The sequence below is a fragment of the Lacerta agilis genome, chromosome 11 (assembly GCF_009819535.1).
Source record: "Lacerta agilis isolate rLacAgi1 chromosome 11, rLacAgi1.pri, whole genome shotgun sequence".
Classification (NCBI taxonomy): Eukaryota; Metazoa; Chordata; class Lepidosauria; order Squamata; family Lacertidae; genus Lacerta; species Lacerta agilis.
The window spans coordinates 55326558-55339132 of NC_046322.1; the positions used below are offsets into that span (position 1 = coordinate 55326558).

Consider the following 12575-nt stretch of genomic DNA (forward strand, 5'->3'; position numbering starts at 1 on the left):
TGCAAAACCTTATGCCATTAAAAATGTGTTAGCCTTTAAGATGCCACAAGATGCTTTGTTGTTAATTCAAATAGTAAAGGATCTGTCTCAAGTTTGACAAGTTTTAGTATGCTGGACACGGGTGGGGCTGTAGTCTAAACCACTGAGCCTAGGGCTTGCCGATCAGAAGGTCGGCGGTTCGAATCCCCGTGACGGGGTGAGCTCCCGTTGCTCGGTCCCAGCTCCTGCCCACCTAGCAGTTCGAAAGCATGTCAAAGTAGATAAATAGGTACTCACGCCACTTCTTATATTATTCATCAATCCAATTTGTTATGATATAGCTGTATTTTTATCCTTTGTTTTCAGTATTTGCACTTGGCACTTTAGCATGTTTGTGAATCTAATGGTTACCAGCTCATTTCCATTCTAGTAAATTTGGTTTTATAGTTATAGCCAGTTTGTGGTGTTGTTTTGTTTCAGTCCCAGCTCCTGCCAACCTAGCTGTTCGAAAGCACGTCAAAAGTGCAAGTAGATAAATAGGTACTGCTTCGGCGGGAAGTTAAACGGCATTTCTGTGTGCTGCTCTGGTTTTGCCAGAAGCGTCTTAGTCATGCTGGCCACATGACCTGGAAAAACTGTCTGCGGACAAATGTCGGCTCCCTCGGCCAGTAAAGCGAGATGAGCACCGCAACCCCAGAGTTGTTCATGACTGGACTTAACTGTCAGGGGTCCTTTACCTTTACCTTTTTACACATTTATTGTTCTTAGCACTGAATTTTTAGAGGTAACAAAGAATAATGTAAATATTAAACATTTTTATACTCCATTGGTGACAATCCTATGTATGTTTCCCACTGATTATGCTGACCGATAGAAGTACACAACATATGGTGCAATAAATGCACAAATAGAAGCATAAGTATGCTTTCCCCAGCATCTGCTTTGTAATCAGCTGTGGAGCCACAGTTTGTGGGTCTTCTATATGCACAGGGTACCTCTGCATTTGTGCACTGGGCAGATGCCAACACTGAAGCATATAGAGAGACCTCTGCTTGTATGAAACTCCAAGAAAGCGCATATCAGAGCCTCACATATGCCTACAGACTTTGTTGAGTGTTCAGGTAGGCATAGGGGTTCCTTTTAGTAGTTCTGACCACCCTCCAGTGGTTCTGGAGATGGCAGCCTGGAAGTGGGCATTTTCTGTGGCAGCCCACCTCACAGAGGTGTGTCTGGCACCTTCATTATTTGGTTTTTTTTTGTCATATACTGAAAATGTACTTCATTACCCTGCCTTTGACACTGGATATATTTTATAATCCACCTTATTTTCTTGACTGTAATTTGTTTTAACTTATTTTAATATTGTTTTTCTAAAATGTTGGAACCAGCTATTGAACCTTGTGGTGAAGGGTGGGTAGGAAATATATTATTATTATTATTATTATTATTATTATTATTATTATTATTATTATTATCATCATCATCATCATCATTCACCCCAATTCAGTGACTCTAGCTTAGCACATATCCACCATAACCCCTCACATTGGGAATTCCTAAGCAAAATTCCAAGTATTCAGTTTATTTTGGAGCTCATAATGGAAGGTTTCATGGGGATCTACAACCCTGGCTATAGAGGGCTAATGATTTAACAATCATCTGAAACTCTTCTGGGTTCAAAGCCATGTGTTAATCATCATCTCAAAAGTTTCACAAGCTTGGATTTTCACACTGGTTTGTGTGAGTGAGTGACTCCTCAGAGACACAGGAAGGTGGAGCAATGAATTCAGCCGAAGAACTCTGGGAGTGGCTACAGTCAGGTAAACTTCTAGTAGTAAGGAGAGCTACTGTACACACAGCTTAGCTTGATATTGTTGGTGGCTGCATAGGACCACAGCCACAGCTTTGAGAAGTTTTTTAAAGAAAAACAAAACAAAACAGCAGCAACAACAGCCTTGCTCTACCTGAAGAAACGGATGGCTATACGGGAAAGAAATGGCAGTTTTGCCAATAGCTACAGGAACCCTGCATTTGAGGTAAGATGAAAAGGTTTTCATTCTGTGGGAGGCTAAAATGGCACAGTACAGTTTTAGGGAGCTTATCTGATCGACAGGGACAAAGGATTTTGCAATCCCTGATACACCTGCCAAAATGTATCCTACCTGTGCTCTTGACCAAAAAGCTGAATACAATTGGGGTATTGTGAACAGAGGCTCCTGTCACTGCTTTCTTTGCCACTTACTGTATCACTCACTGTATCAGACAGAACAATTCTTGGCATGTCTGTTTTTTGTTTTAACTTTGGAGCCTTGTTAGTTTCGCTCACAGATTTTAAACATTCTCCTGCCTACTGCTACCTTTCACAGACTGAAATTGCGCTCAGCAAATTATCACGGTCATTTTGGCTCTTTGCCTGCTTTGGTAGTGTGGTAAAGTGGTTAAAGTGCCAGACGAGGGACCTCTGAGGCCAGGGATCATATCCTCACACAACCATGGAGTTCTGTGGGTGACCACAGATGAGGCAGTCATCACCTCTCAGCCTAACCTACCCCTCATGGGGTTGTGATAAAGATGAAGTGTGGAGAGGGAGGAGAGTGTATACATTATCCTATGACTGTAGAGATAGGGTACACGCATTTCTCCCCCAGGTAGAGATGCTCCCCAGCCGTAGCCTGGGCTGTAGAGTTCAGTAACAATGCAACTGCTTTGCACCCCATAGGTCCGGGTTCAATTCCTGGCATCTCTGAGTAGGAACAGCAAAGGCCTTGTCTGAACCTGCAAACAGCTGCAGCCCGTCAGTGTAAACCAGGGGTGACTGGCAGATAGGAAGGCATAAGCAGGAAGGATGTGGTTTTCCTTCCCCTTTTATCCAGCTAAAATATAATCTGCATGGTCAGAGAATGAGCCGGGTTGAGCTAGGAGAAAAGAGAAGCCAGGAACCGTTGCCTATCTGCTGTGCTGATTATTATTTTTTTAAACAGGCTTTATGATTAAGCAGTATGCAAATTTTGTTAAATAAATAAATCAAATGAGTACAACCCTTCATAATAGTGAGAAGAAATAGAAACGGTTGCAAAGCATTTTGGAATTTATCATTCCAAGATGCAAGGATCGGAACCTGCTTTTTAAATAAACCCATCATTCCTTAAAGGTAAAGGTAAAGGGACCCCTGACCATTAGGTCCAGTCATGTCTGACTCTGGGGTTGCGACGCTCATCTCACGTTACTGGCCAAGGAAGCCGGCGTACAGCTTCCACGTCATGTGGCCAGCATGACTAAGCCGCTTCTGGAGAACCAGAGCAGCGCACAAAAACGCCATTTACCTTCCCACTGGAGCGGTACCTATTTATCTACTTGCACTTTGACGTGCTTTCGAACTGCTAGGTGGGCAGGAGCTGGGACTGATTCCTTACCTCCCCTCATTTCCTCTAAAGTATGCTATCTTTGATGTAGCAGCAATATGTCATTTAACCCCCCCCCCCAATGTAAAATGGATTGTTTTCTAATGGTTCATAGTACATATCATGACACAGTCCTCTCTAGCTTTACCAGGTCAGGAGCATGCCATAGCTTGAGATTTCAGGGCCCAAACCTGAGGTCTAGGGGAGTGCCCCACATGGGGCAAGCCCAGTGAGATAATCAAGCATGACACATTAATCACAGTCTCTGAGAGCATATCATTCAATGGAAGAACTGGAAGTCTAACAAATGAGAAAATAATGTCACTGGTTGATAGAAACCTTAGCTCAAAGGGCTGTTCCCAGGTGTCCAGCTGAAGTAAGGGGAGCATTCCTTCTCATATGCTTAGGGAACCTGGGTAGGGAACATTGAATTCAGACTACTTGCTTCTGGCCAACAGGGTTTAAGTGCCCTCAGGCCAGGCAGCTCATGTGAAGGCTATTGCAGGAAGAGGGGAGCCTAGTATGAGGATTTTAGATGGGGACAATCACTGTTGTGAACAGTTAATGATGCAATTGTCATCCAGTACTGTATGCATTCAGTTTCCTTTTGACATCACTACCTACAAACATCTCCACCCACATCTTATGCCATTAGACAAGACATTATTGTTTGTTCAGAAACCCACCCCCAAAGAAAATACATGTAAGAATTTATACATAACATTAACATCAACAGGTGGGTAGCCGTGTTGGTCTGCCATAGTCAAAACAAAATAGAAAATTCTTTCCAGTAGCACCTTAGAGACCAACTGAGTTTGTTCTTGGTATGAGCTTTCGTGTGCATGCACACTTCTTCAGATATCAAGTGTGCATGCACACGAAAGCTCATACCAAGAACAAACTCAGTTGGTCTCTAAGGTGCTACTGGAAAGAATTTTCTATTTTGTATTAACATCAACCTTCTAGATCACCTGACTGGTATATAAAGCAATCTGGCAGAAGTGTGAAGTCAGGACACTAGCACAAAACAACTTCCCCAGCCTCTACTTTAAAAAGAAACACACATACACACTTTATTTTACAAGCTCTGTGTTTAAGACACAGGATGTAATGGGAGTTGTAGTCCACCAATGTAAAAATTGCAAATATCTTCTTTTTCACACAAAGAACAGACCTTCTGCTTGGCACAGAGAGGAAAAAAATTATTTTCCAAGTTCTGTGTTCAAGACTCCTGGGGAGCTGTCAGAAGACAGTGATAAAATAAAGCAGAAAAATATTGCGGAGCAAATTTTGTCAAGTATATAAAATCATGGTAAATAACCACTCCCCCCCCCCAAACCAAAAAAACAATTACACACCACTAAAACAGAATATCACTAGATGCAGTGATACTAATACTGATCTGAAGGACTAACTGGAACAGACGTACTTTAGAATTACCGTATATACTTGAGTATAAGCCTAGTTTTTCAGCACACTTTTTGTGCTTTAAAAGCTGCCCTCGGCTTATACTCAAGTCAACCATGCCTTAAGAAGTGTGCAAGAACGGTGGTTCTTTACTCTCCCCAGGCAGCTTGTTCCATTCCTGAACTGCTCACATAAATGCAAACTTTAGACCCCAGAAGGCAGAAAGCCTATCAGTTAAGGAAGTATTAAAACGCCACAGGTGCTCACTTTCCCTGGCTCCTGCTTAAACAGGACAGGATCCCAGCCTTCTCTGTATAACACAAGGGAACATTGCACTGTGAGTTAAACCACAGAGCCCTAGGGCTTGCTGATCAGAAGAATGGCGGTTCGAAACCCTGCGACGGGGTGAGCTCCACAGCAGCAAAGGAGGAAGAGGAAGGAGCAGCCCAAAGGGCTGCTTTGGGCTGCTCGTTCCTCCTCTACCACAGTGGCAAAGGTGAACCGGCTTATACTTGAGTCAATAAGCTTTCCCACATTTTTGTAGGGAAATTAGGTGCCTCGGCTTATATTTGGGTCGACTTATACACGAGTATATACGGTACTTGGAAAAAAACTGAAGCAGACACGAGAGGCTCTTACTTTGAGTGAAGTGGTAGCACTGCACAAGTCTTCCCAAAAAATGTTATTCCAGTCTTACTCTTACCTCTATGCCAGCGCTATTAGCTCCACTCAACACTGGCAGGTGTCCATTTTAGCTCGTAAGGTAGAAGACATGAAGACCAACGGCCTGGGGATCCAGAGCCAATGAGGCAGAGGCAACTAATTATGGTTTTGTCCAGTGCTTTTTTTCTGGGGGGACGCAGGGGTATACATACCCCTAAACATTTTGTGAATCTAAGTTTGGCCTCATTGAGGGGTAGTATTTCAATATGAGTAGGAAAATGAGAGTACAGTACAGTACCCCTAAGCCTAAACATTCTTTTTTTGGGGGGAACACTGGTTTTCTCCTCCTCCCTGCTGAGTTCAACACAGGCAACAGTGAGAGGAAGCTTGACACCCAGGGTCACCCTGGCAGCCAGTTGTAAGAAGACATGGAGGTAAGGGGCTGGCTGGAGGCAAGCTGTTGGTGATGGGGGCACTGCCACATTTGCCCTAATGAACCAGCTTCCACTGGACCCATTCCTGGAAATACTTTATTGTCACTTGTACAATTTGTATACACTGAGGTTACATTATGTATAATGTAAGAAGGGAGATTAAATCAGGAACCTATTTCACCTGCATATTTTCTATTGCAGGTTGTGAGATGGATAGTGGCTCCTTATGTTAAATACCCCATCCCCCAGTGCCTGTGATCAAAACTGGGGTCCCTTGTGGCTACTTCAACTTTTTTTAAAAAAATGGACAAAACAAAATTAAAAATTAAAAAAAAAATTCCTTCCAGTAGCACCTTAGATACCAACTAAGTCTCTTCTTGGTATGAGCTTTCATGTGCATGCACACTTCTTCAGATACACTGAAACAGAAGTCACCAGACCCTTATGTATAGTGAAAGGGTGGGGAGGGGTATTATTCAGAAGGGGGGTGGGGCTGAAGAAGTGTGCATGCACACGAAAGCTCATACCAAGAACAAACTTAGTTGGTCTCTAAGGTGCCACTAGAAGGGGGGAAAAATAATGTTTAATTTTGTTTTGACTATGGCAGACCAACACGGCTACCTACCTGCAACTAAAAAAATGGAGTTAGCCAATCACAGACCTCCCATATCCTGCTATGTTTAGACCCAGGTTTCACACCTTAGGGATGCACTAAGAGTTTAATCATTAAGCTTAAACAAAGAGCGCCATTCATTCATTCATTCATTCATTCTAGAGAGTAAATAAGTGAATTATCAGCTTATATCAACTGCTTACACACAGCTATCTACTTCCTAATGGTCAACAGGTCACAATAGGAATGTTTTCCAGGCTACTAATGGGAGTGGCCTGGAAGTGACAGTCTTTGTCCCCTCCCTCTCTCTATGTTTGGAAAGGGCTTTTCTAAGACCATCAGCAATTAACAAGTGGTTAATTGCTTTAGCTCCAAGCCAAGAAAAGCTTCAAAGACTCATTTATGCACAGCAAATGGTTCTCAAACGCAGATGCACATGGCAGGCTATTTATGTTAATTCTAGCCAGTTGGCTATCATGAGTAATTTGAGGCAGCATAGGTTGGCTTCCCTACCACACCCACCCAGAAAGAAAGTGTAACGGAAAATCCCAGGTGTGGAACTACCCAGGCACCTGGTCCTTGGGGATAAGCCCACTGGTTTCTGCGGAGTTAAATAAAAGAAGTCCAGCCACTGGAGCAAGGACAAGACAGGGTTTATTGCGCAATAGGTTACAGTAAAACTGCACACCCAGAGCAGCGTTACAAGAACTTTTAAAAACTCCTACCATATCCCAGAATAGAGTTTGGAAACATCATTACTACATCACTAAAACATCATCACTACATCACTAAAGGGAAGGGTTATACATGATTAACATATAGGGAAAAACAAGATTAACATATGGGGAAAACAGAGCATTATCAGGGAGATAGCCCTGAGCCATGTGAATGGGTGTTAAGTATTGGCAAGGATACCTTGAGCACCCAGCGATTACCTGCTGAGGCATTTCCCTGTGTACGTGGTCTCACCTACTGGATCATGGCAGAGAGATGGGTTCCCTTAAGGGCATCACTCCATACCCCAATGAGTTTACTCGGGAGGAGACTTTGCTTAGGTGACCCCCCCCCCATAATTTCTGTAACAAAAGAAAGAAAGAAAGAAAGAAAGAAAGAAAGAAAGAAAGAAAGAAAGAGAGTTGCTGACAGTTGACAGTAGTAGGAAAGGCTCTTGCATCTGAGTTCTACCTCTCTGCTCTGAAACAGTGAGAAGACCTACAGCCCTGGGGCAGAATAGGGAATGAGGAAGCTACAGCCACAGAAGATGGGAACAGCCATAATGCCTCAATGAGAATGGAGAATTTTGGGCCAGGGGGTGGTTATCCACAGCAATTCTAGGTGTGAAATTCAATGCAGCTCTATGTAAGCAGGGCTGTCTTTAGCAGATGCGGCACTGGGGTGCAAATATCAGCCCAGCGCCCCCAAATTACCACGGATAGTGTTGGGGTGGCCGTAGCTGCGCACTGCCAGCCATCCGGGGGGGGGGCAACTATCCCCCATGCCGCTGTGGGAGAGCAATCCCTGCAGAGGCTTGGGATGGAAGCTGCATGCCCGCCAGCCATATGGTTGGCGGGGCGCAGCTTGCATCCTAAGCCTCTGAAGGGATCGCTCTCTTCCTGAGGAGGCTTGGGAGGGAAGCTGCACGCCCGCCAGCCTTACGGTTGGCGGGGCGCAGCTGGTGGGCGTGCAGGGAAAGGGGAGGCTGCTGGCAAAGCCGCACAGCTCCCGCACTTGCTGGGGAGCCCCTAAGAGGCCGGTGCCCTGGCGCGATGCACCACTAAGCCCTATGGGAAAGACGGATCTGTATGTAAGGGATGCACACACAGAACACTCACGCAACAAGGTCCACTTTCCTCCTTTCTCCTCCTCCCTTGTATCACATGCACACCTCCTAAACCTGTTTCGGGAATCCTTCCAAGCACCCAGTGCAGGTTTAGGGGGTGAGGGGCACGGGGGGGGGGGAGTCTCATTGCATGATCAGACCTTGTTCCATGCATGCAACATCTTCATAGAATCATAGAGTTGGAAGAGACCACAAGGGCCATCCAGTCCAACCCTCTGCCGAGCAGGAAACACCATCAAAGCATTCCTGACAGATGGCTGTCAAGCCTCCGCTTAAAGACCTCCAAAGAAGGAGACTCCACCACACTCCTTGGTAGCAAATTCTTAGTTGAATCTCACCCTGTGTGCCCAAGAAGACGAAAGCAGTCCTTTAAGTAAGCTACTTTGGAGATTTAATGCAAAGGTGGCATTCCCCTAAATCTGGTTATACCTTCACTCTTGTGTATGTATCATACTGTTCTGGTTACTTAAGGATCAGCTCTCGGAGAATGTTCTCACTGGTAATATATATAAGTAATTTTTCCCATGGTGTACACACCTGTTCATCATGTCCCCTAGCTCATCTCTCACAGAGCAGGTTTTGCATGCTTTTGAAGCATCACAGACACAATTCATTCTATTATTTCTATGTCATTTCCAACACTCTGAAAGCACACAGACATGAAATATGGAGACTTTCCAGCATAACTTTCCCTTAGGGCATAGCAGAGATTTGAACATTCCAGTAAGAGGGTTCTCCATCCATTTCAAATGGGGCTCGTGAGGGATAATTTCTCAGTGGGTTTTGCTCTTGTGATATAATAGTATTCATTGTTCTTTTTTCTTTCTAAACAATTCTTTGCCATGAGCTGCCTTGACCCACAAAATTGACACAGAAAGGCTAGGGTGGAATATTTGGGTAAATAAATTATTAGTTTTTAAATAGGGACTTGCAGGAAGCTCACACCAGAAGTGAAATTTCAACTGGGGATTGTTGTGGGTTTTTTTTTTTTTTTTTTTTTTGTACACCTCATACTTAGTCACTGAACTCTACCATGAGGAACTGTGTCTTCTTTCACAAACGTGCCTTTCCTGTCAGCAAACTGGGCAATGCAAATCTCTTGAGGAAATACACGTTTCTCTGGTTTAAACTCTGATGCCAAAACAGGACCGCCCATTTAACAAATCCTGAATTAATGTCAACCACCTGAATAGTAAAGCCTCATAATCCAGAGAACAGCATACAATTAAGCAAACAATCATTTCTGACTACATCAAAGATAAGGGTTGGGGGTTTTTCCCACAGACAGAGAGCTGCATTTCCTTCTGGGCAATTTTCCTTGGGGTCAAATGCCAGAGATGGGTAAGAGCAGAGGTAAACATAGGCAGAACAATGAACATGTATTTTACCTTTGAACAGCAGACTAGTTCCTACACACACTCATACAACCCTCTATATCCTCTATCCAGACAAACAAGGAGCACGATCAGCATTATCAGAGTGGATAGCTAAAATTTAGCAGGTGGGGGGGACAGTCAATAAGGGAGCAAATGAGGAGCAGGGAGGAGCCACCCACCTGCTGGCCAGGTCCAATTCCCCATCCCTGATCCAGAGTCAGAAACCTAGCCTAGGTTTACACTGTACCTATAAAACATATTAAAAGCACACACAAACAGCGGCGGAGGAAGCCGCTCGGGCACTTGGGGCAAGCCACCAATAGGGGTGGGGTGCACCGGGGGGCCTCTGGAGTCTGCCTGCCTCCTCCCACTCAGCTGCCCTACAACTGGGGGGGGGAGGCAGTGGGCGGACCGTTTGGGCAGTGTGGAGCCTTGGTGCACCCAAGAAACTGCATCTCTCCCAGAAGAAACGCGTGTCTCGGGCGTGTCTCAGGCCCTGCCATGAGTGCCACCCTGCATTTTGTCATTCCCTCAGTGGTGACTCCCGGGGCAGCCCACATCCACCGCACCCCCCTTCCTCCGCCCCGGCACACAAACACACACAGATAAGGGTTGCTGGGAATAGTGACTCTGAGGGATAAACCACAGTGCTTAGAATTCTTTGAGGGGGAAGAACATGCTTCAAATGTGCTTCCCCCCCATAAGTTTTTTCTTAGTTTTCCAATATTCTCCCAGTAATAGCCAAATTATAACAATATTAATTAATTCCAAATCAAATGTGCTTTAAATGAATAGCATCTGCACAGCCCGTGAATCACTCCGCCCATTTTGTTAGTATCTTCAATGCTTCTGTTTTGTTTTGCTTTTACACATTTGTTGTACATTTAAGGCAGAGGTGGTGAAGCCATGACCCTCAAGATGTTGCTGTACTCCCAACGCCTATCCTCTGGAGTGGCAGGTTTCATCCCTCATTTAAACAATACAGCCTAAGAGGGTCCTCACACAAATGCAAGTGCGCAAAGAGAAGGCTCTCTAGAGACTTTCTAACAAGTAGGTCAGAGGTGGAGATGGTTGCCCAAAGAACAGCATTCATTGTACCTGAATGAACATCTCTAAAGGGCTCAGAATTGCTCTCCTGTATCCTACTACTGGGGATGTGGGTGGCGCTGTGGTCTAAACCACAGAGCCTAAGGGCTTGCCGATCAGAAGGTCGGCAGTTCGAATCCCCGCGACGGGGTGAGCTCCCGTTGCTCGGTCCCTGCTCCTGCCAACCTAGCAGTTCAAATGCACGTCAAAGTGCAAGTAGATAAATAGGTACCACTCTGGCAGGAAGATAAATGACGTTTCCATGCGCTGCTCTGGTTCGCCAGAAGCGGCTTAGTCATTCTGGCCACATGATCCGGAAGCTGTACGCCGGCTCCCTCGGCCAATAAAGCGAGATGGGTGCCGCAACCCCAGAGTCATCCACGACTGGACCGAATGGTCAGGGGTCCCTTTACCTTTATATCCTACTACCAAGGCAGAATGTTGGCAATATGCTCTGGCATGAACTCTGAACCAGGAACATCTTCAGTAAAAGCCAAGCTGTGTACACATTACTGTTTACCCTGGCTCCAGTGTGCCCCCACTGCTATTGTTTGAAGCTGAGCAAGCAGTGCATTGGTCACAATCCATACGTATCCAGTAGTTTCTTGACAAATGCTGCTGTTTGGCATTTCCCCCCCTCAAACAAGCTTCCATCTGCTTTGAAAATGTAAACTGCAGTTTGTCCATTGGAAGTCTACTCAGTAGTGATCCAGAGTAGATTCCAATGTACAGTGAAAACTTAAACACATTGCCCAAAATAGAACAGAGGCAATTGTATTTCATCCAGCGGAGTTTACTACTGCTACTGAAGGCAAATGAGCATAATGGTCACAAATCCAATACATTCAGGATTGGCACTGTCCATAAGAAATCCAGTTGCAGCAGACTTAACTTAAACTTACAAGTTACTTATAATAAGCATATAGCATACTATGTACAGAACACCACACCAGAAAAAAGAGAGACAGAAAGAGAAAGTGTGAAATCCAGGCTCCTTCTGGCCTCTTACTATAGTCAGCATGACATTGACAGAAAGACAAAACAGAACCAGTTTAAACCAGCTGTACTCAGCTTCCCAGAAGGAATAACCCAAAGACCAGGAACCTTCTGCTTGCTTCTTTCACACAGAGAAGCTTCCAGAACCCTCTTGAATTAAGTAGAATAGGGGGGAAAACTACACACATCAGATCAATACTTTCTGCACTAAGAAATGCAAACTGACACAGTTAAGCTGAGGTGTGTACATTTGCTCCATGTGTGGCACATGCTCAGATGACAGGTAATGCACATCGGGTGAAGACATCCTTGTCCCCTCTGATGTGTACAGCAACATAAAAATGTGACTTGAAATGCGGCACAGGGAAAGTACTACACCTTGCTACTTTTTAAGCCGCTGGTGTGTACATAGCCCAAGTTCACACACAAAAAAACCCCTCAGATATTCATATCCGTGAACCTTGGGTGATCCCTTCCCTTTTTGTTTGTATATCATTTTTGCATACCTGCCTACATGACTAGTGGCATGTAATTATCTTAAAACATGCATCTGACACAAGCAGTTTCTTTAACCTGGGCAGGATCTGTTTTCATTAAGAACTTTATATTTTCATTTCCTGAATGCCTTGTCAGAGCAGATGATTCAGAAGCCCCTCCTGCCCTCGGGATAGAAAGAAAAAGTATTTGCATATAGCATAGCAGTGAAGTCAGACCTATAATCATGCTGCCATTATGACAATGGCAGGTTGGGTCCAAGGAAGCAATGCTTCTTTTCATGGC

General features: G+C 44.6%; 1 protein-coding gene across 1 annotated transcript in view; it reads left to right on the forward strand.

The window, feature by feature from the left end:
• The first annotated feature begins 1759 nt into the window (after positions 1–1759).
• The window catches only part of SLC28A3 (solute carrier family 28 member 3), a 45717-nt gene continuing 34901 nt past the window's right edge, over positions 1760–12575 (forward strand). Inside the window, 2 exon segments of the mRNA XM_033164672.1 lie at positions 1760–1869; positions 1871–2015. Coding sequence (XP_033020563.1) covers positions 1760–1869; positions 1871–2015 — 255 coding nt within the window.